The sequence below is a fragment of the Madurella fahalii genome (genome assembly GCF_045866475.1).
Source record: "Madurella fahalii IFM 68171 DNA, scaffold_1, whole genome shotgun sequence".
Lineage (NCBI taxonomy): Eukaryota > Fungi > Ascomycota > Sordariomycetes > Sordariales > Madurella > Madurella fahalii.
The window spans coordinates 7033468-7059024 of NW_027263971.1; the positions used below are offsets into that span (position 1 = coordinate 7033468).

General features: G+C 46.0%; 3 protein-coding genes across 3 annotated transcripts; 2 read left to right on the forward strand and 1 right to left on the reverse strand.

Annotated features, from left to right (window-relative positions):
- Window positions 1-4979: 4979 nt before the first annotated feature.
- Window positions 4980-6579, reverse strand: MFIFM68171_02078 (uncharacterized protein; the record flags this gene model as incomplete). Its single annotated transcript, XM_071057500.1, has 2 exons — window positions 4980-5865; window positions 5948-6579. 2 exons carry the CDS (start codon window positions 6577-6579, stop codon window positions 4980-4982), a joined length of 1518 nt encoding a protein of 505 aa, XP_070913601.1.
- A 2022-nt stretch (window positions 6580-8601) lies between these two features.
- MFIFM68171_02079 (uncharacterized protein) lies at window positions 8602-10071 on the forward strand (the record flags this gene model as incomplete). The annotated part of the gene is made up of 2 exons (XM_071057501.1): window positions 8602-9074; window positions 9141-10071. The coding sequence occupies 2 exons, from the start codon at window positions 8602-8604 to the stop codon at window positions 10069-10071; spliced, it is 1404 nt and encodes a 467-aa protein (XP_070913602.1).
- A 1350-nt stretch (window positions 10072-11421) lies between these two features.
- MFIFM68171_02080 (uncharacterized protein) lies at window positions 11422-13094 on the forward strand (the record flags this gene model as incomplete). The annotated part of the gene is made up of 4 exons (XM_071057502.1): window positions 11422-11592; window positions 11691-11807; window positions 11947-12415; window positions 12547-13094. The coding sequence occupies 4 exons, from the start codon at window positions 11422-11424 to the stop codon at window positions 13092-13094; spliced, it is 1305 nt and encodes a 434-aa protein (XP_070913603.1).
- Between the last annotated feature and the right edge of the window lie 12463 nt (window positions 13095-25557).

The window sequence follows — 25557 nt, forward strand, 5'->3', positions numbered from 1 at the left end:
TAGGATTAGGGTTTAGGCCAATCTTAGACAGTTTGAATTTGTATTGGGTCTATACCGATACCTTCTAGAGTGAGAATATAATCTAGGAATTCCACTTTATCCTAATAGAATGAACATTTACTGGGCTTATAGTATAACTGTACTTCTTTTAGTTATTCTAGGATATATCGGAGGTAAGTCGTATAGGTTTCTCGATTAGGGGAGAAAATTAAGATATTATCTAAATAATATATATAACAATTGTCTAGTAATCCACCTAAGGCTATATGGATATAGCTCTGAAAGGTAGTAGGAGTATTTGTCAGGCTAAAAGGTATAATAAGATACTTAAATAAACCGTATCGAGTATAGAAAGCTATCTTCCATTTATCTCCTTCTCGGATGTAAATCCGGTAGTAGGTGTCTTTGATATCCAACTTCGTAAAGTACTTTGCTCCGGATATTCGGTCTAAGATCTCTAAGATCAACGGTAATGGATACCAATTCTTAACGGTTATACAGTTAAGTCCTCGATAATCTATATATAAGTATAAAGTACTGTCCTTCTTAAGGATGAATAAAATAGGACTTATAGCGGAACTCTAGGATAAACGAATACAGCCTTTTACCAGGTTTTCATATAGATATTCCTCTAAAATCGAGAGTTTATATCGTGATAAAGGATAAATCGTTCTAACTAGAGGGGTAGTATTAGGAAGCAGATTAATAGTATAATCAGTACTTTTGAAAGAGAGTAAAATATCTGTATTACTGGGGTTTATAACATCTACGAAGTCCGAGATTTCTGGAGGGATATTATCCGGTTTTCGAGGGGTATTTTCTTCTTCTTCCTCTTCTAGGAAAAGTACCTCCGGTATATCCGGATATTGTATTAAGGAGTAAATAAAGGCTTCTCCTCGATATATCTTAAAGAATCTTTTAGGACTTTCGATTCGGATATACTCCGATTCTGCTATAAACTACTAGGAGGAACCTTCAGGGTATAATAAGATTTTTAAGGACGTTAAACTTAGTATCCTAAGAAGAATAGGGGAATTATTTATGATAAATAGATGATTAATAGCGGTATATAGAATGTATATTCTCTTGGTAATTCCTTGGCAATCCGTTAATTCTAAAGGAATTTCGTAAATACTAAATGCTTCGGCAATATAATGATCTATATATCGAATACAGGGTGATTATATCCTAATCTATCGGAGTTTATACTTCTTTATAAACTCCAGGCTAACGATATTAATCTCTACTCCTGTATCTAGATCGACTGTTATAGGTTTCAGGATGTAATCTAGTAAGGTTGCTGAAGTATATATTCGTTCTTTGACTAGAACCCCTAATTTATTATCTTTACCGATATAATAGGGGTTTATATCCGTCGGCTTCTGCTATATCCCTGGCAATATAAACGGAATCTACCGCTACAGATACTGGGGTACCTAGTAGCTTTGCCTACTGACACTTCCTTTTGCAGGTAGTTATTGGCGAAATGGATATTACTGCTGTAGATAAAATAAGTTAAAGGATTCCTATAGCTGTCTGTAGGATTCGATTAGTTAAAGTGAGAAGGGGTTGACGTAGGGTGATTATTATATTTCGTATATAGCGTTGTTAATTATAGGTTTCGGGGGTGAGTTCTATATAATAATGCCCTTTATAGACGAAATGACGTTTTGTAGGTTGGGGGAGAATAAGATAAATAAGGAGGATGCTAGGTCGAATACTAGGGGGTTTCTTGAGGTTTTCGGTACTGAAAACTGTATTAGATTTAGGTAGCTAATTTAACTATCTCTTCTCGAGTCTCTGGCTTATTATAAATATATAGGTCGATATAGTTACTAATTGTAGGTAAAAGCTTTATATAAAAGGTTAAAGTATAAGCCTTCTCGTCCTATTTAGGAAACTGGGCTTTAAGGGATTCTAGGTATTAATGAAAATCCAAGGGGGACTGAGCTTCTCGTTATTTAGTATTATTGAGTTACTTTGTAATAGTAGATTCCTAATTAGTGAGATCTCGAATATAATTTAGTATCTAATCTTTAAATATCTTCTAGTCCTTTTCGGCCTATTATTGTATATCTGCCGAAAGGTTATTATAGTGGCTGTACTAGCGATTGTAAAGACGCTCTTCTATTTAGTCTAAAGTAAAAAGAATTCGATTTATACCCGTTTTAAATCACTTCGGGTCTCCTATAAATACTTGCTACAGGTTTTAGAGCCATTCTAGGCGATGTCGATAGGTAGTGTTATTAGGGAGTTGAATCAGATGCTTTACTTTGATCGTTTTTCGGCTCTCTTTAGGATCGCTAGATTCTATCGAGGAGGAACGATATCGTCTTCTTTTCAGAGGGGGCTTGTCGGGTGATATACCTAACCTTCGAAGTAAACCCTCTTCTTGTTCTTATAAGTTCTTTAACGCTTCCAGCTGTTGAATCCGAAGACAGGTCGATTCTAATAGGTTATTATAGTATAGAGCAGGATATGGGATTTGAGAGTCTGAGACGGTATAGGAGGATATATAAGGTCGAATATTTGGTATCTCTAACCGATGAAGACGAATAGGATTTGCGGGCGATTGAGGCGTATTCTCCCAGGAACTCTCCCTTCGTTCCGATATATTTAAAGTGCTGATCGTGGGTACTATCTCGGCTAACGGTAGAACGGAAGGATCAGAATTGTAAAGGGGTTGTTCTGGGAACATATTGAGGGAGATGGATTACGATATCTTAATACCGAAAAGACCTGGACCAGCGGGCAATATCTTGGTAAACAGCCTCCTATCAATTATATAGAGACTGATCCTTACAGATCAGAAGGTCCCTGCGTGAGAGGGTTTCCTACGGGATTCTTATCTACCTTAGTACAGTGATATCATCCACCGTCATTCGGCCGGTTCTCCCGGTCTTGCTCCGTAGCTCTCATTACATATGGTGTGTGTGGCAAGCCTGGCTATAATGTATGTACTTGCCGGGAGGCTGCAGAATCCTCGGATTCAGCTGTTTCTAATGTAATTATCGTTGGTTCCTAGTGTTGTTGTGTTGCAATTGCAGATAGTATTTGTAGGGTTGTAGAAAGTGGACCGTTCGCTTATATAGACCGTTCGCTTATATGGACCGTTCGCTTATAATGTACGTTACTCTATTGAGCTAAGGAAGACTAGCAGCTAACTGCGCCACTGTACGGACGTCATCTTGTACGCGTATCTCGTCTATAAAAGGAGCAAACTCTCTAGCAAAGATAGACGCCAGAAGGTACACAATCAAGACAATTAAGACAACACACAAAAACCCTCAACTGTCATTTTTCCCAAGATTCAGAGGTACCGTGCTTTCCGACACTATCTAACGTACTTGATAAGCGAGTCGTGGGTATAACGAGTTGTGACTTCCATAGCGCGACGTGTTCTCTCTATCCCTTGTATTATTTTTCTCCTATAACCCAATATATCCCCCCTTCAAAGGAAGCTAGGGTAATCTTAACTCTCAAAGCTCTTCAAAACAACGAGAAATTAAAGCTTAAAGCTATAACCAAGCTCTATAACGTGCTACCTCTAACTCTCTATAACTAATATGTTGGCTGGTTTGTACAATGTAATATTACACCCAACTTACACTAGCTTACTAATTCTGAAGAGATAGCTATTGTTCAGTATATCCTTGAACTAGATTTACGATCTTTTCTGCTAAGACTATCAGGTATAGTGAGTTGGGGAAATATTCTCTAGAGGGCAAAGCTCTACTAATCAGAGATAGAGTTGCTAGGATAGTGCCCTAGGAGCTGGAACTTGCTGTGGACCTATTTTTCTTTCGCACCATAAATAGGGCCGTTCTGACCATTGCTCCTTAGACAGAACAATTAATTCAGCACTCTTTTCCACACTTGTTGCAGCCTCCATTGACGAGCTTTCTTTGTATATAAAGTGATCTCCTTTAGTCTCTAGTATATAGACTTATTCTAGAGGCTAGTTGTAGCTAGCTATAAGTAGCCAGCCTAGGTACGTCATACACTACTCTATAGCTTGTGCATATATATATATATATATAGATCTCTAGAAATAGCCTTCAGAATAAGTTTATAGTTATTACGAACATTTTCGAGGTTTATATCATAGAATCCAATATAAAATAAAAAGTCACCAACTTCAATTATAAGTTTCTTAACTATAAGGTATCATATAATATAGTAATTTATTTAGCAATTGAGATCTAATTCTAATATATATTTTAGATTTCTAATAACGTATTTGATAAACGACTCAACTAGGCAAGTAAGTCGACTACTTTCTACTATACTATAACAACTATCTACAATTACAATAAAACAACACTATGAACTAACTATAATTACATCAGAAACAACTGAATCAAATGATTCTATAGCCGCTTAGTAAGTGCATACATTGTGGCTAGGTTTACCACATACACTACAGTACTGAATCTTCATACAAACCCCTCCTATACTACCACTATCTGGCTGCATTTCTTGCACTCCCTCCCTATCCACAGTCCCCTGGCCTAGTGCCTCTTATACACCTTGTACAGTAAGTGATCCTCCAAGCTGTATATATGTTTTTCTAGCTCTCTGGCACTTACTTAGTACTTCGTTGGCCTTGTAGAGTGAAGAGACCTCTGACTGTAGGAGAGCCACCTAGTGCATTACAGCTATCGTACTTTTGATAAGCTGGTCTATAGCAGCTAATTGTGAGGATTGAGGATCCAAGGGTAGTAAGACCAGAGTGACTAGGTACGAGCAGTGTATACGCAACGCAAGAATAGAGTGCTCATTACGGGTGGGATAGTGGTCTCATTGAACTCTACCTACCTTCTAAGCTCTATCTCCAGCCCTCTTTCTTATGCCCATGGCAGTATCATTAGGGCTTACTTCCCCACTCTACTGCTTTATCGTCTTCCTTGCTAGTATACTCTTTCGACACTTATCTAACGCGCTACTTATGCCATTCCAGCTTTGTGTCATTATTGCTTCTAAAGCTCGTTTACACTGCGGCTCCAAAGCATTAATAGGTCGTCGTTTGGCACCGTGGAGCCGATGACCGGGCTCTGGTGGCTCTGCGGCAGAACCCAGCCCCGACTTCCGCTCTTATGGCCGGCAGGAGTAGCAGCCACTGGCGTGATGTCGAATCGCAGGATAACCATGGCCGCCTTGGCCAGGACGGCCGTCGTAGCAAAGTGCCGGCCGGGGCAGATGTTTCCCCCGTGGCCCCACGGCTTAAAGGCCGAGTTGTTGTACTTTGTCTTGCCATCCGTAATGAAACGCTTCGCGTCGAACACGTCGGACCGCGGGCCCCAGTCGGCCAACCCCGAGTGCTGCACCGACGCGGGCGTGACGAGATAGCCCCCTGCCTTGAGCTTGTACTGGCCGCTGAGTGTATGGTTACGGACAACCTTGCGAACCGACATATTGTTGCCGTGGAAACGGAACACCTCCAAGAGCGTCGAAAAGAGCGTAGGGCAGCGCGTCTTGATCGTGGCAGCGTTCAGGACCAGCAAGTCGGCGTCGTCCGGGTCGTTGTTGGTCATGGCCGCAAAGAGCTCCTCACGGCATAGCTCCAGCAGGCTCTGGTCCGAGACGAGATGCCACACAAGCCAAAACGTCGTCGGTCGCGAGTTTCCCAGAAGCGTGGCCGTCAGGATGACCTCGATGCGCGCAATCTCATGCTCGGGAATCCCGTACGACAGGAAAAAGTTGTAGCGGGACCGCAGGAGCTCCGATGCACCCGGGTCCTTGTGCCCGCCGATGCCAAAGTACTTGATGTACGCTCTCACCAGTGTCTCGCGGCCTTGGATGCCCTCTTTGGCGGTCAGAGGGCCGAGACCAAGCAGGATGGGAAATAGAGCCAATTCCATCGCGCTGTAATAAACACAAAACAAAAGGCTCTTTGTCAGATTTTGTTCTCTTGGGCCACTGCATGGCAGAAGCGCTAGACACTCACTTGTAGTATCCCTCCATCTTGGGGTCGTGATACGGGTTGTGAGGCCCGAACACGGCCTCCGTCATGCCGTTGGTCGAATGGCGCTTGAGAAACTCAAACATGCGCACCGTGGTGCCGACGGGGGTGCGGAGCTTGTCGCCGTCTAGTGAGGCAGAGTAGGCCAAACTAAACGCCTCGCCAAGCCTGTCGAGCTCGGGCATCTTGGGGCTCAAGGCGCTGTGCATGGCCTGATGGAAACCCTTCATGAAGTTGCCGTCGAATCCCAGGTCCTTTCTCAGTACCTCAACGGTCGGGCGGCCCAGGCCCATCATGTTGGCGGCCACATCGGCGAGAATGGGGCCCCATGAGATGGTCGGGGAGGGCCTGTGAGCGGCCAGGGCGAGGGATGGCGTGTTGATGACATAGGCGCGAACTCCGGGGAACCGCAGCGTGTAGACGGGGAGATCGTGTCGGGCCCTGAGAAAGACAAAATATGACATGCCCTTGGTAATCAACCCAACGTAGGGAGTAATGAAGGGAATCCCGGCGGCGATGACAGGGGGCTCGTCCTTATCTTGCGTGTAACGCAGAACTGCCCGCAAAAGCAGGTACAGGACCGGCAAGACGGTCAAGGATAAGATGGCGGCCAGCATGATGTTGTTCTGCACTGACTAACGAACCGAGGAAAAATAAGGTATGTAGGTGACTTCTAGAATGCACGATATTGGTAGTATGATCTCTATGAGGCGTAGGTGCCGATTCGCTAGTGGGCAAGTGTAACAAGTCTGGTAGTATTTATACTGGTGGTTCCTAGAAGTGGCAGCTCTGGACTCGAGTGATGATGAAGTTGATACAACACAGACCCCATCACCCCGTGAAACCACACCGAGTGCTGTGGTTCTGCCCTTCCCCAATCACTCTCAGCTCTTCCGAGGCGCAGTAGGCATCTACCTAGTGGGGATGTACCAGGTACATGAAGCCATCAACGTATTTCGACGTGATAGTGAACCTGCCTCGACACGAGGTTTCACACCAACCGCTCTGCAACGTGATAACAGGACCGATACCTCCTCCAAGTTTATTCGGCTGGATAACAGAGTTTAGATCTCGTCGGCATTGGCGGTGCTCGATTTACAGGGCCCAGACACTGACTAACAAGTCACCTTTGTTTGTTGGGCCGGAGATTCTGCGTCGCGCTTGGTGTAATCTACACAGGGAAGGCAATCAGAGCGACGATCAGCGGGAGGATATGCTGTAGGGCTGCAGCAGAGGGGCGCGTGTCGAGCGGACCAACGGCAGCAACGGACCACCTTGGCCCGGCACTTGTGATAGGCTCAAGGACTTTGGTCGCATGGGCGTCCAATCACCGTCCTTTGTCCAAGACGAAATTTCGCCCGCATTAAGCCATGTGTCTAGGTATTTACGGGACGTAGGTAATACAAGGCCCGGCGTCTGTCCGGCCGTTTCCAGTGCTCCTACGCAGCGCGGCTCGTTGGAGATGGATTTTGATGGGCTCGAAAGTGCCTCGGGTCGTGACCCTATCGTCCCTATCCGGAATGGGGAGAGAGGGGTTTAATGTATTCCATCAGGGACCACTTACTAGTGGATATCCATGCCTCACCTTTTCCGCAAGCCAACACCTTCCCTTTGCGCACAAAGCTTTACTTACCTATTCCCTGCCATAGCAACAATTCCACAGACTCCGTCTTTTCGCTCCTGCGACCCAAATAGGAAGAGTGGCGTTTACCGGCTTCGCATGATGGGACCTGGGCTGGTTTACGCATGCGGCGACGGGGGAAATAGAAACCTAGAATACATAGAGGTGATGGAAACATTTAGTTGTAAAGGCTTCATTAACTAGGGGGGGGGGGGGGGGTTGGTCGCCAATATTCGTCCAGTAAGGTACTGTCCCGTACTGTACCTAACTTCTAAGTAGTATACCTTATGTACTGTACTGTACAACTGGCATACGGACCAGTGACCACTGCCCCAAGCTTCCTGCAGTCGCAACCAACAGCTCAGTTGTTCCCCTCCTGAAAGGCAATGGAACCTACCTTGTAAGGCGCACGGGCTGCACATAAGGTAGGAGTTGCCGCCGGTTAGCCGGTGCCAAGACACAAATCACACTGTCGATTCAATTTGCGCCGTTGCGGGCGTCGCGTCTTTCCGTCTTCCCTCTCGAACTCTTCTGGGTTTATAGGGGACCAGATTTCGGTCCCAGTTCCCACCTACCACCCTTTCCCCTTGGCACCTTGACAATTTGTGTGTGCTAGCTGATTATTCACCGCCGCTGACGATTTATACTACTTTGGTCTTTTTTCGCGATGGCATCGTTGAGCGCGCACTTATTTGCCGCAGTCCCTGGCTGGGCATCCGGTCTCCATCTCTCGACCGTACTTCTTGGCCTACTCGCGGTGGCATATCTCTCTCTTTGGGTGATTCTCTACGCCACTCAGGACAGCAGGGAGCCACCGTTGGCACCATGCAGCATTCCTATCCCCTTTATTGGTCCCATTATTGAGATGCAACTGAAAGGGACCAAGTTCCCCCTGTACATGAAGTGATTACTTTTTGTATTTGTTTTTCTTTGTTCTTTTCCTATTCCTTTCTTTCTTGTTGCGGGTAGAATCATGTGAGATATCAAAAATCGTGAATGCTGACCACAGTCGTCGCCAATGGCGCCACATGCCAGATCAAAATACCCCAAGCCCATCTACACCCTTCGTCTCAAACCCGCCTCGCACGTGTACTTTATCAATTCAATAGACCTTATCCCCATCGTCCAGCGGCACTTTCGCACTCTCTCGTTCGACCCTCCCATCATCGATGGCGTTCACAAGATCCTGGGCGTGAGCCAAAACACACTGGACATCATGAACCAGGACGTGGTCGCCGACGGCGACGCCAGTTACCTAACTCGGCTCAACAAAGCTGTCCACTCCCTTCTGAGCCCCGGACCAATGCTTGCAGACATGAACAAGAAAGCCGTCTCTGCGCTGGAGCAGTCTATCTCCGAACTAGTAGCTCAGGGGCCGACGGCTGTCGACATGCTTGACTGGGTGCAGCGGACAGTCATGGGCGCCACCACCGACAGCGTGTTTGGTCCTCGCAATCCGTTTCGGGACCCCGATAATGTGGCTGCATGGATGTCAGTTTCCAGTCCCTTGCTTTTGGTGTCTTTGTTTGCTCCGACTGACCGGAATACGCAACACAGCGAGTTTGAGCGAGAAGGAATGCCGCGTCTGGCCATGGGCGCCTCGGAGCGCTTCATTCCGGCGGCCATTCGCGCGAGGGAGACGCTCTTCAAGGCATTCGACAAGTACCTCGCCGATGACTCCGTGTCCGAAGCGTCCACATTCTTTCAGCGGCGCATAGGTTTCCACTTCCGCGAAGGCATACCGCGCCGCGACATTAGCAAACTAGCAGTGGCTGACAACATTGCTTTCAGCTCCAACTTGGTGCCTACCGCATTCTGGCTACTGTACCACATCTACGCGGATCTCACCGTCCTCGCCGAGTGCCGCAGCGAGGTAGCCGAAGCAGTTAATGCGAGTGGTAACAACAACAGCATCAGCCACAGCACGACGCAGACCATCAGCTACGAGTACATCAAGAACTCGTGTCCCATTCTACAATCGACCTTAAAGGAGGTATTCCGGCACCATGGCGTAGGCCTCGTCCCGCGTCGGGCCCTGTCGGAGCTGATGCTCGATAACAAGTACCTGATCAAGAAGGGGGGCCTGATCCTCATCCCGTACACGGTCCAACACCAGGATCCAGCCAACTGGGGACCCAACCCCGAGCAGTTTCGCCACCGTCGTCACCTCAAGCCTGACTCGGAAGACACGCTGTCGGAATTCGTCAGGCCCAAGCAGCACGAGGGTGCCGCGCTCAGGGGGTTCGGATACGGCGCCCACCTGTGCCCCGGCCGCCACTTGGCCACGGCCGAACTGCTGCTCTTCACGGCACTGATTATGCTGCGTTTTGATATCCGACCTTTCCCCGATGGGAGCGAGTGGCCCAAGTTGGAGCCAAGCGAGGCATACCAGGTGGCTGCCCTGGGACGGCCAGACCATGACGTGCGGATTGAGTTTCGACCTCGCCCGGGAGTGAGCCAGGAGGGATGGGTAGTTGACTTCAGCTAAAGCTAAATATTCTAATTCTTCATTCCTCACTGGACCCCGCTGCTCGTTGGCGCATCGCGAGGCAAGATCGGGAAGGGCGAATGCGTTACAATACTGTCCCGCAGCGTAGCACTGGCAATACATATAGCACAGAGATAACGTTGCCTGTCGAGGTACCACATCGCCCTGCAAATCTTGATGTACTCGCACGCGGTGTATTCGTACCTTGGGGATACATGGCCTGCACATTTTGCAAGCGACTCCTTGTGTTGGGTGTGAATGGGGGCTTGTGAAGGCACAGCAAGGCCCTACCGGTACCCCTCAGAGACCTGGTGAGAAAGGAATTAGCTACGCCACTTCATTACCTCTACCAGTTCTACCACCTCTACAACCATACGACTCAAGGCACACGCTGCCAAGTGCTGAGAGTGCCACTCGTTGGGGGCAACAGCACAGACATGCATCGCCGTAGCAGTGCAGCGGCATGGTCAACAGTGACTGTTATCTGATATTAGGACCCATGTCACCGTACAACCAACACACCATACAACCAACACACCATACAACCAACACACCATTCAACCAGCACATCATACAACCAACACACGATACAACCAACACCATACAAGCAACGCACCGGACTACCAACACACCATACAACCAACACACCGTATCAACTTACCTCGCCACCTACCTGGCTTGAAGTCAGGAAGATTCCTCGGTGGAAGAGCATGAACTGGATGGCATTTTGGTTCTAGTAATCAATATGATACCTAAAGAAACCCGCCGATGAGATTCTAGGCAAACACTGCACCCTATAATGCGCATTCTTCTGTGGTCTGCCTGACAGGCCGCCCCTTGTTAAAACGGTCAACTGTATCTATGGGCCAATGGAAGACGGGATAAAAGCCTGTTGGGTTAAAAGGAAGAAAGGGAATCTCAGCGAGTCGCCACCTCCTCGATCGGCGGGCTCGCTGGCCGTCTGCCAACCCCGCCAGTAAACTGGCCACATCTAATGCGACACACCATCTGTATCTAGATTTTCTCGTTACACAGGACGCAGCCTCAATAGGGTTGCCCAGAGTTCGAACGCCACCTCAGGCCCTTGACATTAATTAATGCATAGAAGCTCTCTCGAATCGGACAGGAAGTTCAAGGTTGCTCCAACTCAATCACCGATCTACTCAGGGACCTATATCTTAAGTTACCCTTTCCTAGACCTCCGTCTTTCGGCGCGTGTCTCCCGCTTGGTCTGCCTTCTGACGAGGCAATCCTTTTTTTTTTTTTTTTGGGTCCCGCGTACGGCTCTGTCTCGTACGGAGAAAGAAAAGAAGAGACATTTGGCAAACCGCAAAAGCTCACAACGCCAGGATGGCAACCACCGCCGTTCTTCCCCCACATAAGGACGAGCGTCCGCTCGTTCTCGGCGTGACAACCGTTGCCACCGTGATTTGCACAATCTGCTTCGCTCTCCGTGCCTGGCAGCGCACCGAGCTCAAGGTCAAGTTTGGCGTCGACGATGGCCTCATCACTGTGTCATTTGTGGGTTTTCACGTCCCCCCTGTCTGTCTATATTCCCTCTGGTACCCAGAGAGATGGTATAACTTGAACAGATTGTGCTGATACGTGTGATTTCCTAGCTGATGATGTGGGCCATCTATGCCGTCTTCGCGTGCCATGTCATCTACGGCGGCCTCGGTGACGACCTGGTCGCCCTGTACCTTAATGACCCGCAGAAACTGAGCGAGTTTATCAAGGTACGCAAAAAAAAAAAAAAAAGGGGGGGAGGGGGGGGGGGGCAGCCTGCCCACTACCACCGACGTACCTTGGCTGCCTGCCTTACCAAAATAGGTGGCGCATCCACTGCAATCAGAACTGATGCGGAAGACAACACAGTTCGTATACGCGGAAAAGCTCGCCATTCCCATCGTTCTCACCGTCATCAAATGCAGCATTCTGGCCATGTACGTGCGCTTCTTTCCCACGCGCTTCATGAAGGTCAGCTGCTCGGCGGTCGGCGTCTTCATCGTCATCTTTGGCTTCGCCGTCTTTTTCCCCAGCGTGTTTGTCTGCACGCCGATCGAGAAGAACTGGAACCCCCGTGCCGAGGGTACTTGCAACCAGGCGGCCGACGATTGGACCGCCTGGCAGGACGGCATCCCCGAGTTCGTCACGGCCATTGTCCTTTTCGCCCTGCCAGTTTACGAGGTCTGGTGTCTCTCCTCCTCGTTCCGTAACAAGGTCGCCATCAGCGCTGTCTTCCTCGTTGGCAGCCTCAGTGTCATTGCCAGCGTTGTGAGGTTCGTCATCGCCTACCGGCAGCACGCCACGCTCGCCCGCGATCGCTCCAGCAGCCAGGGCATGTGTACGTGCCCCCGCTCCCATCCCTTGTATACCTTAGCTGCTTGTCATATCTGCCCTGCCCTGCCTCATGCACGAATACCAGCGTCAATCAAATACATCTTTGTGCCAGCTAACTCTATCTATCCGGAACAGTCAACATGAACGGAGCTAGGATGGTCGCCCAGCTCATGACGTGGGTCCATGTCGAGATCTGTGCAGGCTTCATCGCTAACTGTCTCCCCTCGCTGCGGCCGCTCGCCGTGTTGGTCCTGCAGGCGTTCGGCCTGGTGAAAAAAACCGAGTACCACGGCGAGCGCCGCAAGAGCCTACTGACTTTTGGCCGCACGGGCGCCCAGCACCCGGCCAACAGCCGCGACTATTTCGCCCGGCTCGAAGCCGGCGGCGACACGACGCTGACAGCTCGGACCTTTACCGAGATCAAGGCGTCCAAGTTCAGCAACAGCAGCGGCGAGGCCATAGATCGGATCGAGCCTGTGTTCCCGGGGGGATCGCCACTGGATGGGGATGGGCAAGCGTACGAACTGAGACAGGGCCCTTGGACTGGGGCCCGGGGGGTGACCGAGACCGCAGTTGTTCAGCAGTGTGTGTCGGTCTCCCTGGCTGGCGACCTCCCAGCCGACAGCGGGGAGAATATCATTCGATGTTGCTGCGGTGGAGCGCCACATCACAAACAATGCTAAGATACCTTACCTGCTGGAGTGGCCTGATAGCTACTGTCCTAGGCGGTCGGACCACGTATACGGAGTACGGACTGTGCTGATGGCAACCCGCCTTTGCTGGGTATCATGATGTAAAGGCGAACTTCGATGGAGAAGTCCGCCATTCCGTTCCCTTATGACGAAATGAATTCTCGGCAGCTACAAGTAAACAAACATAACGTTTATTATAAGCGAGCCGTAAATATAAGCGAGCCGTAATTTTTCTCCACAACGCACCTTCTCTACCTTCCACTGTCGGAAACACAGCACCTCTGAATCTTGGGAAATGACAGTTGAGAATTTTATATATCTTGAGTTAATTGTATGTGTTCTTGCGTTCTGTATTAGAGAGTTTGCTCCTTTTTATAGACGAGATACACGTACAGGATGACGTCCGCACAGTAGCGCAGTTGGCTACCAGTCTTCCTTAGCTTAATAGAATATATGGGTTTGGCTCCTGCACTAGATCCTATGATCCTAATCCTTTAGCACCTAATCCTTTTAACACACCCCCTCAGATTCAACCCATCAGGAACTTGAATCTGGACTCTCTTACAGACTGGATATCTATATCAGTCCTAGCTACTTGATAAATCTTTGGTGTAAGGGATAGTTAAGAGCCTTAGTTAACCCGTCTGCTATCATCTTAGCTAAGGGCATGTATTCCACCTTGATTTTCTTGCTTACCACTTCCTGGTGTAACCAGTGGTTATGAATATCCATGTGCTATAGTCGGGTCTGGAGGGTAGCCACTTCAGCCGTGACAAGTCGTATAGTCTACTGATTATCATACTGAATCTTGATGTGGTAGTCGTCCAGTTTAACTGATAGTTCGGCCAGTAGTCAGCTTATAAAGAGAGATTCTTTAGCAGCTTGTGCTAAAGCTAGTAATTCGGCCTCTATAGTAGATGTAGTAACGGTTTCTTACTTGTTAGCCCTCTAACCTATAAGCCTACTAAATAACTTTATAGTGTACACCTAAGAGCTCTTTCGATTAAAGCTGTTATCGGCGAAGAAGGCGTTGCTAGTAACAACGTAGTCGTCGCCACCCCCTAATTGCAGGGCTAATTTGCACGTATGGTATAGGTAGTGGAGGACTTGGTCCGCAGCTTTGTAATGCTTAGGCCTAGGGTTAGTATTGAATCTAACTAGTTATGATACTATAAAAGCTATATCAGGCCTTATAATCATAGTAGTATATAGGATAGATCTAGTCTTCTGCTAATAACTAGTAATTAACGAGTACTCTACTTTACTATCGTATAACAACAATTCGGCTATAGCTATTAGGATCTTAACCGTTAGATTCGTTATAGCTAGGTTAATAATCTTATTAAAGTAAGCTATTTATGATAGCTAGATCAATCCTTTTGATCGATCTCTTATAACTTCGATATCCAGGAACCACTATAAGTCATCCCCACCTGTAAACTAGTATTTTCGTTATAGCAGGTTGATTAGTATCTAAGTAACAGCTGCCTTTTCTTTCTTATAACCTAAAACAATATCGTCGACGTAGAAGAAAATCAGGATTCCGTCTTTGATTAAGATATAAGGTTCGTATAGGACAGCCTGGAATCCTAGAGTCGAGAGAGTCGTCTTAAGTTCTTTTTACCAAAGCAGTACTAACTTGCAGAGGTTGTATAGGGCTTTCTTCAGCTACAGGACTTTGCTAGGACTTTTATAGCCAGGAGGCATCTGTATATAGATAGTATCTTCTAGAGTAACGTTGATAAAGGCGTTAACTACATCGAACTGTTTTAATTCGAGGTCGAATCTAGCCGCAATAGCTATAACGATACGAAATGATCTAGCAACGAGGGTAGCTATATAGGTCTCCTATACCGATAGTCTTTATTAGTCACCTCTAATAACCAGCCTTACTTTATATTTCTTAAAGGTTTCGTCTTAGTTGAACTTATAGGTATATACCTATACACAATCTAATATATATTTATCTTCTTTCTACAGCTCTTACCGGTCGACCTTGATCCAACAATCTATTTCGGTATTTATTTACAAGTAATCCTTTTCGGCTTGGATAAATTGATCCTTAAATAGGTAGTCTTCGAGCTAGTAGTATCATCTCGGCAATAGAGGTAGATCTTAGTTGTAGAGGATCTATAGGCCGTAAGGCCGTCTAGCAAGTCGTTATACTATTACCTTCGTAAGTGCCTGACCATCGTATACGTCAACTAGTTACTATAACCGTCCTACTATAAAGGCGGCTATCCAGAGTTTGAAAGTTAAATCTAGTATGGCTTAACGATCGGCTTATTGGATCGAAGCTATAAGTAATACGGCCGGTAGTGTTAAAGGAGATATAGGATACAGCTCAAATCTTAAAGACGTATATAGAAATTGCACCTCTTCTTCAGCCTCTTCTTCAGCCGCTTCTTCAGCCGCTTCTTCAGCCGCTTCTTCAGCCGCCTCGTCTTCGTAGCCCTCGTCGGTATCTAGTATCAGCTATTCGACAACTTCTTCTTCTAGTGCCGTAGATCTTAGTATCTCTAGTTCCGGTAGTTATATAGTTGCAAGAAAGTAACTCAGTTCGTTGAGTTAGAGATACAGATAGTCGTCCTTTAGGGTTTAGATATCCCCGTCGAAGACCTCTCCTTCGTTAAATATCACATCCCTTATACTGATCACCTTGTTGGTTACTAGGTTCCAGATCCTGTAGATATTTGAAGAGCTGTACCCGACAAGGTAGCCGACCCAGGCTCTTAGTTCCAGCTTTAGGTTCCATTACCGAAGATTTTTCGGCTTGTTGAATACCCCTTTTTGAGCGCTTGTTATCAAGGTAAAGGCTTTACAGCCGTAAGCTCGGAGATAAGCTTAGTCTAGCTTCCTATCTTCTACCACTATACTATCTCTATAGGCAAGGTAGGTATAGAATTGATCGTACAGGGTCTTCCAGTTATACCTGTATTTAGGGGTCCGGTTATATAGGGAGACTACAGCTCTAGCAATCTCTAGCCAAAGTATTGCAGGAAATTTAGCACCGGCTCGCATTGCCCTAATCTTTTCTATAATCATACCCCCTAAGCATTCGGCACCCCCATTTTACACTGGCGTATTAGGTGCCGAAGGCTCGACCTTAATAAAGCGTCGTATAAAGATAACCTTAATAACTGGCTGATAGAATTCGTTATCGCATTCCACTATCTTAGGCTGTAGTTAGTTTTGTTGCTCTAGGGTACCGAAGAAATAATCGAGTACTGAGATAATAGATTCGGCCTCCCTATTCTAAAGGTAGTAGTCCCAGGCTAACCCGGACCACCTGTCGACTATTAACAACAGATATCGATAGCCGTTATACCCTTCTTTAAAGTCGAAGAGGTCAATGGCAAAGCATATATCTGGACCTTCGTCGTAGACTCTAGGTTATCGTCGGATTTAAAGCTTAGCCTTAGAGACTCTATACGCCTTATATTCGACTATAGTAGGCCCCTTGATTCGTACGTCTTAGGTGTGTTAGACCAGGTATTCCAACGCCTATAGGCCAGGATGGCCAAGCCGTAAATACTACAAGTTAGTAATCACTTTACTAGGCTGTCTTTTAGTATAGATATTGAACCTGTTACAGCGTATAACGAAGGCTGCATTGGAATAGAAGCGAGGTAGGTCTTCTAGGATAAACTAGTCGTATCGATCTACTAGGTAGCCAAGGACAAAGCCGTTAGATCTCCGTGGGCAGTTGTTGCCGGGACTTGTATCCCACTAGATCTCTTACTTTCGCAGTTACCGTAAAGAAACCAAGTTGCAGACAAATCCAGGGCAGTAAGCCATATCTCGAAGACATAAGATGTAGGCAGTTCTTGATCGGCGTTGCCGTATCTATTGCCATCGAAGTTGTGACAGCTGGTACCTCTGAATCTAGATATCCACATCTCCGTACCCTTAGATAGGTACTAGACTGTCACCGGCCTATATATAGTCGCCAGGCTCAGCCTTCTTATAATTATTGAACCTATATCTTTGGTTAAAGATATAAATAGTAGTTCCAGAGTCTAGAATAGCTGAATTTTTCAAAGGATACTCAGCTATTAAGAAAGCTGTCTTTATAATCAGAAAACTACCAGGGTAGTAGCCGATTTTCCAGCCTAGTCAACTTTATAACTCTATCTGATACCTCAGCTTCTCGACTTCCTTTTACAACGTCGGATCCTTTAAAGCCTCGTCGACCCTGATCCGAACATAGTCTCTTTCAGTAAAACCTTCGGGTGCTAATTCCGGAAAGGTATAGTAGTATCTCTGTAAACGGTAGAACTGGCCACAACAGGGACATATGGTTATAGCTATACCTAAGGCCTTCCTTAGCCCTATTTTAGGTCTTTTGCCCTCTAGGGTCTCGGCCTTACCCGGAGCTTTATTCCACTGCTTTTTGGGCTTACTACCGCCAGAGCCACCCTATTGCGTTCGTTGACTATTATTTTATTCCCCCCCATCACTACTAGGGCTAACCTCGCTATTAGAAGCATCCTCCTAATAGGCCTCTTTACCACCTTTTGTAGTAGCGAAGGAAGGGCCAAACATGCCTTTTACTATCCGGTAGCTACCCGGTCTACAGGCTCTCGTTAACTACTTTACCTCCTCCCGAAAGTCGTTAGCCACCTCTCAGTAGGTCAGGGTTAACTACAATGCCTTTACTCCTTTCACTAGCTTATAGGCCATAACCCAGTAACTTATAATCGGCTTTACCGCATCAATAAAATCCTAGAACCAGGCACTTGTCGATAGAACCTTAGGAACTTTCTTCCTTTAGACATTAGAAAGCGTTTACTCCCAATGTTACGTGGTGGGAGCCCAGATGGGCCAGACGACTAGGATCCCAGGGGTCATGTGACCCCAGGATTCTGGAACCTTCCTGGGCACTGGCCCATTCTTATCATATATTGAAATGGGGGATAGTGCACTGGCCGGATAGCACTCTAAGACAACTCTGGGACTTCGGGTCTGGCGGTGTAGGTCCGGGGTATCGGGTTCCCGGCCCTCCGGGCTGGATCAGGTGATCGGACTGAAGACCCATTTTTTTTCTGTATTTAAGACTGTCCTGACTGTCGGCCTCGACAGTCAAGGACAATCAAGATCAACAGTTCAACCAAATCTTTCTTTCGATTTGCTTGCTCCATTGGGAGCTGTCTTTGCGGCCTCCCTCTGATCAGAGGGAGTCCTGCCTATCTTTGTTGCTACTTTGGTCCAAGCCACGTTGCTGGGAATCCTGGTTTGTTGTCGGGTTTCTCAGTCGTTGTCCCTCCCCTTGTTTTGTTATCTTGTTGTTTTGTTGATGGAGTGGATGTGTGTTTTCCGCTCCATTTCAATATTACTGGGCTCCCGCACTCTTGACAGTGCAAGATAGACAACAACGAACTTGATCTTATTTTTTGACTTTCCCATGCGACACCCAATTTTCGGACTATCTGATTAGGTCCTTAGGGACTCGTACAAGGGGTTTAACGGCTTATCGATAGACTTCGCGAATGTCTGAAAGTACTTTGTCGTCACTGATACTAGCTTGGGTTTGAAGAGCTAAATACCATTCCAAGATTATCTCGGTCAGGTCGTAGGAAGTAAACTAATAATATAGACTGACTATCTTTAGAATCCACTGCTTTAGCCACTCGATCTTATCGGTTTATTACTTATACTTCTTAAATTCGGCTTAGTAAATAGACTATTCGAGTTAGAAGGTACGAAAACCGTCTACCGTAAAATCGCCGATTCCAATTACTAACGTAGTTGCAATTACTGACGTAGTTAAACCCGTAGCCGGAGTTACAGTCTAGTCGTCCTCAACTACAGATTCGGTACGGCCTCTAGCCGTAGTAGTTAACAAGGTAGGGTTCTTATGCTTATGACGTCCCGGGTCCGGAGCCGTAGACTCGTTGAGAAATGGGGTCAAACCTTGAATCTGGGCCCATATATTCCCGGCAACGGCCTAGGCTTGGAACTACAGGTTCTAGGATTCCCAGTTGTCAGAGCTGGTTAGGAAAATAGTTTTGTTGTTATTGACGGCTATTATCTTGAATTGGATTCAGGGATACTTTTGATTGTACTTCCTTTATTAGCTTACTAATTGGAGGTTGAGCAAATAAGACTCTTAATTGTCGGAAACATAGCACCTCTAAATCTTAGGAAATGATAGTTGAGAATTTTATATATCTTGAGTTGATTGTGTATATTCTTACGTTCTGTGTTAGAGAGTTTACTCCTTTTTATAGATGAGATACACGTACAGGATGATGTCCGCACAGTAGCGCAGTGTGAGGACCGGCTGGGTAGGGTCGGCGTGGGCGCAGGACGGAAGCCCCGAAGCCGCAGCGCCGGCGGGGTCGTAAAAGCAACAACAACGCTAGGCCAGAAGGGCGAGGATATCGTATCAGAGGAGCGTCGAAGGAGCGTATAAGCAAGGTCGATGACGGGGCAGCGAGCGGGGTAAGTGAGCCCAGACGCTGTCATTATAGAGTATAAGGAGGGGGGTGGAAGACAGGACTTAGGAGAGAGACAGAGTTCAATGAGACCACTATCCTACCTCTAACGAGCACTCTGCTCCTACGTTGCACGTGCACTGCTCGTACCCAGGCACTCTGGTCCTACTACCTTTAGGTCCTTAACCCTTATACGTTGAACTCTTTGCCTTCCGGGCGACTAGACTGTCCGGGGCGAGCATAGTACTAAGGCATCAGCGTACTACTCTCAATCAGCTTGCAAGCGAAACAGAAGGCTCGCTTATATCGAATAGCCAGCCTTCTAGTATCGTACAACTTCCTGATATTTATGAGATTTCGGACGCTCAGGTTCTTAATTCCCTTAGTATGACCTAAAGACACCTACCTGCGGACGAGCCGCTTATTAACCGCTCTCCTGTAGCGCAGATAGACGTACCCCTATCTGAGTAACAGCAGCGACTACTTGATGAGGAATGACGGCTCGACGAGTAGATTGCTGTTACGCGCCGGGAGGCTATACTATACTATAAGAGAGCTGAGTTTAAACTACTCCTCCATCAGAATTAACGTATGCTAGAACTAGCGTCTCTAGCTAATTCTATAGTATATCTATCCCAGGAGGCCCTTTTGACCCCTCCTAAGCCCGCTCCTATAACCCCTGCGAGCGTAGTACCCTAGTAGCTTAGGATAGTTGTATAGGTGGGAGTAATGTAGAAGACCCCGACTCTTACCTATCCTACATATAATAGGTCTAATATAACCGCTCTTTGTAATTTTCTCTTCGACTATAAGACGAACTTCTGCCTTCTCGGCAACGTTCTAAATAGCAACTATATATTATATATAGTAAGCTACCTATATAGAACCCCTAAGAATGCTTGGGTTAAGCATATTACTGAACAGGAAAACGACCCTTCCTTCGACCCTACTCTAGTAACGTAGGAGGAATTCGTTGAGTTCCTTCATAGTTAGCTCTCAGATCCGGAGACGTATACCCTCTCTATAGCTATATAGCTTGATAACCTACGTCAGCACGACGACGAGATAGTAACAGAATTCGTAGATCGATATACAACTATTACTACCGACCTCCCCTACTAGATAGAGGAGAGTTAGCGGGTAATTGGCCTCCTCCCGAAGTTCTATAGAGAGATTTACCTAGCGATTACCTACCAAGCTACCTTACCTACTACTTACTAGTAGCTAGTAAATACTACCTATCGGATTAAGGACAGTCAGTGGGTTAAAGGGACTTCAGGATACTACTCCCAACTACAACCCCCGCTAGAACCCCCTATAGCACCAGAGTCTGTCGAGAGAGGTGCCTAAGCTCTATTAGTGCGACTAGGGTACAATATCGTCTATTATAATTGCAGAAGGGAGGGCTATATCGCTAGGAACTGTCTATCAGAGCCGTCTAACCCCCTAGTACCGGAGAGGGCGGACAAGTAGTAACAACGCTGCTATACCTATAACCAGCTAGAGTACTATTCAACTAATTACCCTTAGATGGTATACCAGCACTGCAATCAAATAGGGTATATATTACTTCGGTGCCCTAGCGACGACCCTACTACTAGCAGCAACTAGATCCCTCTATAGGAATGCATAGAAGCCGTAGCAACAGAGAAATAGGATAACACCGGGGATACCTCTCGTCGTATAGAGTCCGATATAATAGTCAGGATACAAAGAAGCTGGAAAAAGGCATTTACGATACTCGACTCAGGAGCAGATTATAATCTAATCAGCTATAGCTATCTTACCAAGTACTCTCTCCTTAAGCACTTCGAGCTATCAGTAGGGATTGCCGGTATCGGAAATTAACCTATACGAACCTATAGAGTGTATCCCCTTTATATACATACCATCGACTGTAAAGGCAGAGCTTAGACGTATCTTCTACATCTTGTTGTCGCAGATATTGAGCCCTTTATCGTCCTACTTGGCTAGCCCTGGCTCGAAATAGCTAACCCCGATATCGACTTCTAGGCTAAGACATAGGCTTACTTGCCTAAGGTACTGCGAATAGGCTTATACATTAAGCCTAAGTAACAGTAGATCGGATCGGTATTTGCTCTCGCAGCTGTTATCCCCTCTAATGAGGACCCTACTAATATAGCATATAAGCTGGAGCAGCTGTAGCTCCTAGAGGCTTACCGGGTATATAAAAAGTTATTCTATAAGTCGGGGATTCTGCCCTTCCCCAAGATATCAGTAAAGTACTATATTAAGCTCATAGACGATATACAGCCGCCCTAGGGACCAATTTACCCGTTGGGGGTAACAGAACTTAAGACCCTATACAAGTAGCTCAAGGCTGCTACTGAGAAGGGCTAGATATAACCCTCTATAAGCCCTATAGGCGCCCCTATCTTATTCGTCCTAAAAAAGGGGGGCGAATTGCATTTTGTTATCGACTACCGAGGGCTGAACGCGGTAATATATAAGAACCGTATACCTATCCCGCTAATTAGAGAGATCCTTAACCGTCTATTAATGGCTAAGATCTATACCAAGATCGATTTAAAGGATATATACTATCGTATTAGGCTTAGCGAAGACGACGAGTAGAAGACTACCTTTCGTATACAATACAGCTACTACGAATTCTATATAATAGCGATAGAGCTAGCTAACGCCCTAATGACCTTCCAGATATACATTAACCAAGTGTTATCTAGGCTAGTAGACGTTATATATATATCATCTACTTAGACGATATCCTGATCTATAGTAATAACGAAGCGGCATATAAGCAGTATATAAAGGAAGTCCTCGATCGATTAGAGAAGGCTGACCTCTATACTAATCTTAAGAAGTGCCAATTCTATACTACTGAAGTCGAGTTCCTAGGGTATATAATCTTACTCGAGGGGATCGCTATAGAGCTATCCTACGTCAAGTCCGTTATACAGTAGCCGCTCCTTCGTAGCATATACGATATTCAAGTCTTCCTGGGATTTATAGGGTTCTACCGTTGCTTTATTAGGAACTATTCGAAGATTTATGCCCCTTTAACAGACCTCCTATATAGCAACTAGAAGCGCCTATTCGAGCTTACGAAGGAGGTAACCGAGGCGTTCGAGCTACTCAGACGTAAATTCGGCGAGGCTCCTATCCTTAGGCACTTCGATCCCTCCCTACCTATCCGTATAGAGATAGATACCTCGAAGCACGTAATTAGAGTAGTACTCTCGTAGCTCTATAAGGATCGTTAGCACCCTATTACTTTCAGATCGAGGAAGCTTATACCTAAAGAAACGTACTATAGTACCGGAGATAGGGAGCTACTTACGTTCGTCGATACGTTCCGAACTTGGTCCCAGTATCTCCTTTATACTCAGGTCCTAGTTATAGTCCTAACAGACTACCTTAACCTGGAGTACTAGAAGACTAAGAAGAGACTAAGCTTATAGCAACTGCATTAGAGCGACGATTTAACTGTATTTGACTTTGTTATTAAGTACCGCCCTGGTACTCAGAACCCTGCTAATAGACATTCGTATAGGCCAGACTATATAGAAGAAGAAGAGGTAGGTAAAGACACTGAGAACCTGCTACTTTAACTTCTATAGAATAGGGTTAAGCATAGGCAATAGGAGAACCCTAGCCCCTACCCCGTTGTTGCTACAGCCCGAAGACTACTCCAACTGTCTGCTATAGTTATGCTGCTGCTATATATAAGAACAGTAGAAGATAAAGAAGTTATTAAATAAGAAAGAGAAGAATTTAAGAGGTTACTACTGAACTAAGAAGGCTAGAATAACGTTATAGTCTAAGAAATCTGGGACTGTAACGAGAAGCACGGCCACAGCTCTATAGATAAGGACAAAGACGCTATATCAGATACCAATAAGTAGATACACATCACTAGCACTAGCCCCCCTAATAGGCTGTCCTATAGTTTTCGTTCTATATTCGGTACCGGGGGCCTCTACTATCGTATAGGGAATAACTCTTACGATAAGGCTATATCTAATCACTGTATGCCTATCGTAGGCGCCGCAGGCGCTAAAAACGGAGATTACGGGACCTAGGCGATAGGAGGGTAGCTGTCTTTAGAAGAAGTGTTATTCAAGGAGCAACTAAAAGATTAATAGCTTCAGTCTAACACTTACAAGTAGTAGTATAGGAGCGGCGAAGGCTCTTAGAGAGAAGGAGAGGACGAGCTTATCTGTTATCAAGGCAGAGTATATATTCCCCTATCTCTTAGATAGAAGCTGATTGAGAACTATTATAACGTACCGACCGCAGGCTATAGAGGCTTTAGGAAGATGTAGGAGTGCCTAGGGCGTAATTACTTTTAGCTGTCTATAAGAGAGGATATAGTAGCATACGTCAATGGTAATTGTATGACCTATCAACGTACGAAACCGCGTACGTACCGCCTTTACGGCTTATTCGTAGTGCTACTAGTACCCGACGGACTATAGTAGATAATTACAGTAGACTTCGTTACAGGCCTACCAACCTCGATCGACCCTCGGATAGGCAAGGCGTACAATACTACCTTAGTTATAGTAGACAAGTTTATAAAGTATACCCTCTATATCGCAACAACTACAACGTTTATAGCAAGTACCTTCGTAGAGCTATTCTTCGACTATATCTACCGACTCTTCGGACTTCCCTAGTCCATTATATCCGATAGGGGCAGCCTGTTTACAAGCTCCTTCTAGAAGACCTTATACGAGCTCTTGGATATCAAGTAGCATCTAAGTACTATATATTACCTACAGATAGATAGGTAGATAGAGCGTTAGAACTAGATACTCGAATATTATTTATACGCGTTCTGTAGCTATAATTAAGCAGATTAGGTATATTATCTATACCTCGCAGAGTATACCTATAACGGTTCCTACTATACAGTAATACAGTTAACGCCAGCCTTTCTTCTCTATAGGTTCTACCCCCGAAATCCCCTAGACCCTACAATAATCCCTAAAAGCTTAGTTCCCGCTATAGATAAACGAGTAAGACGCTTATCAGTAAGCCGTAAAAAGATCTATAATATCCTCGTTGCTACCAATAGGAACTACGAGAAGTAATATAATCGGAAACAGGAGAACAAGGCGTTTAAGGTTAGTCAGTGGGTCTAGCTCTCGATAAAGCACCTTAAGTAGTAGTATCCAAGTAGTAAACTCGTAGATAAGTATCTAGGACTCTTTAAGATCTTCAAGGTTATCGGCAATAGGAAGATGGTATATAAGCTGGACCTTCTACAATGCTATCGTATCTATTGAGTTTTCCTAATTACCCTGCTCGAGCTATTCAAGGGTAGCGAGGAATAAGTGTAAGAGCAGTACGAAAGGGTCGATATCGAGCTAGAAGAGTAGTATTACAAGGTAGAAGCTATTATCGACTATAGAGGTTTAGCGAGAAATAGGTAGTTCCTAATCAAATAGAAGGGCTATCTACCTAAGGATAATACCTAGGAACCCAGGGAATACTTGGATAATAGACTACTATTGAGAGCGTATAAAGTGAGGTTTACGAAGGCGTAAAGGCAGTACAGAGTATAAGTATATAAGAGTATATTAGGTAAGGGAAAAAGCTTCAATTTGTCTAAGAGCATTAAAAAACCTATAAAAAACCTGCGTCCAAGTAGCGCCCTATCTACTCCTCCTTACTCTCAACCTCAGTATCACCCTCCTCTATAATAGGGGTAAGGTGGTCCGCGATATACGAAAGTAGCGTCTCTATATCGCCCAAGCACTTCTAGATGTTGGTCAAGACCGTAGTCTATGCCTCCAATAGGAAGGGGAGCTTAGAGGCAGCGCCCGAGGGCGAGGACGAGGAACCGGTAGCAGCAGGGATAGCGAAAGACGAACCTATAGTAACGCCGCTATTGCAGCGGAGGCGCAGCGTACGACCAGTACGGTTAGTACTAGCACGGTAGGCGGCGACCTTGGCTAACCGGGGCCGGGGGGCAGAGAAATCCTTGAGGGCGTGTAGGGCGGTATTACCAGTCTCCTGGACCTCCTCCTCTA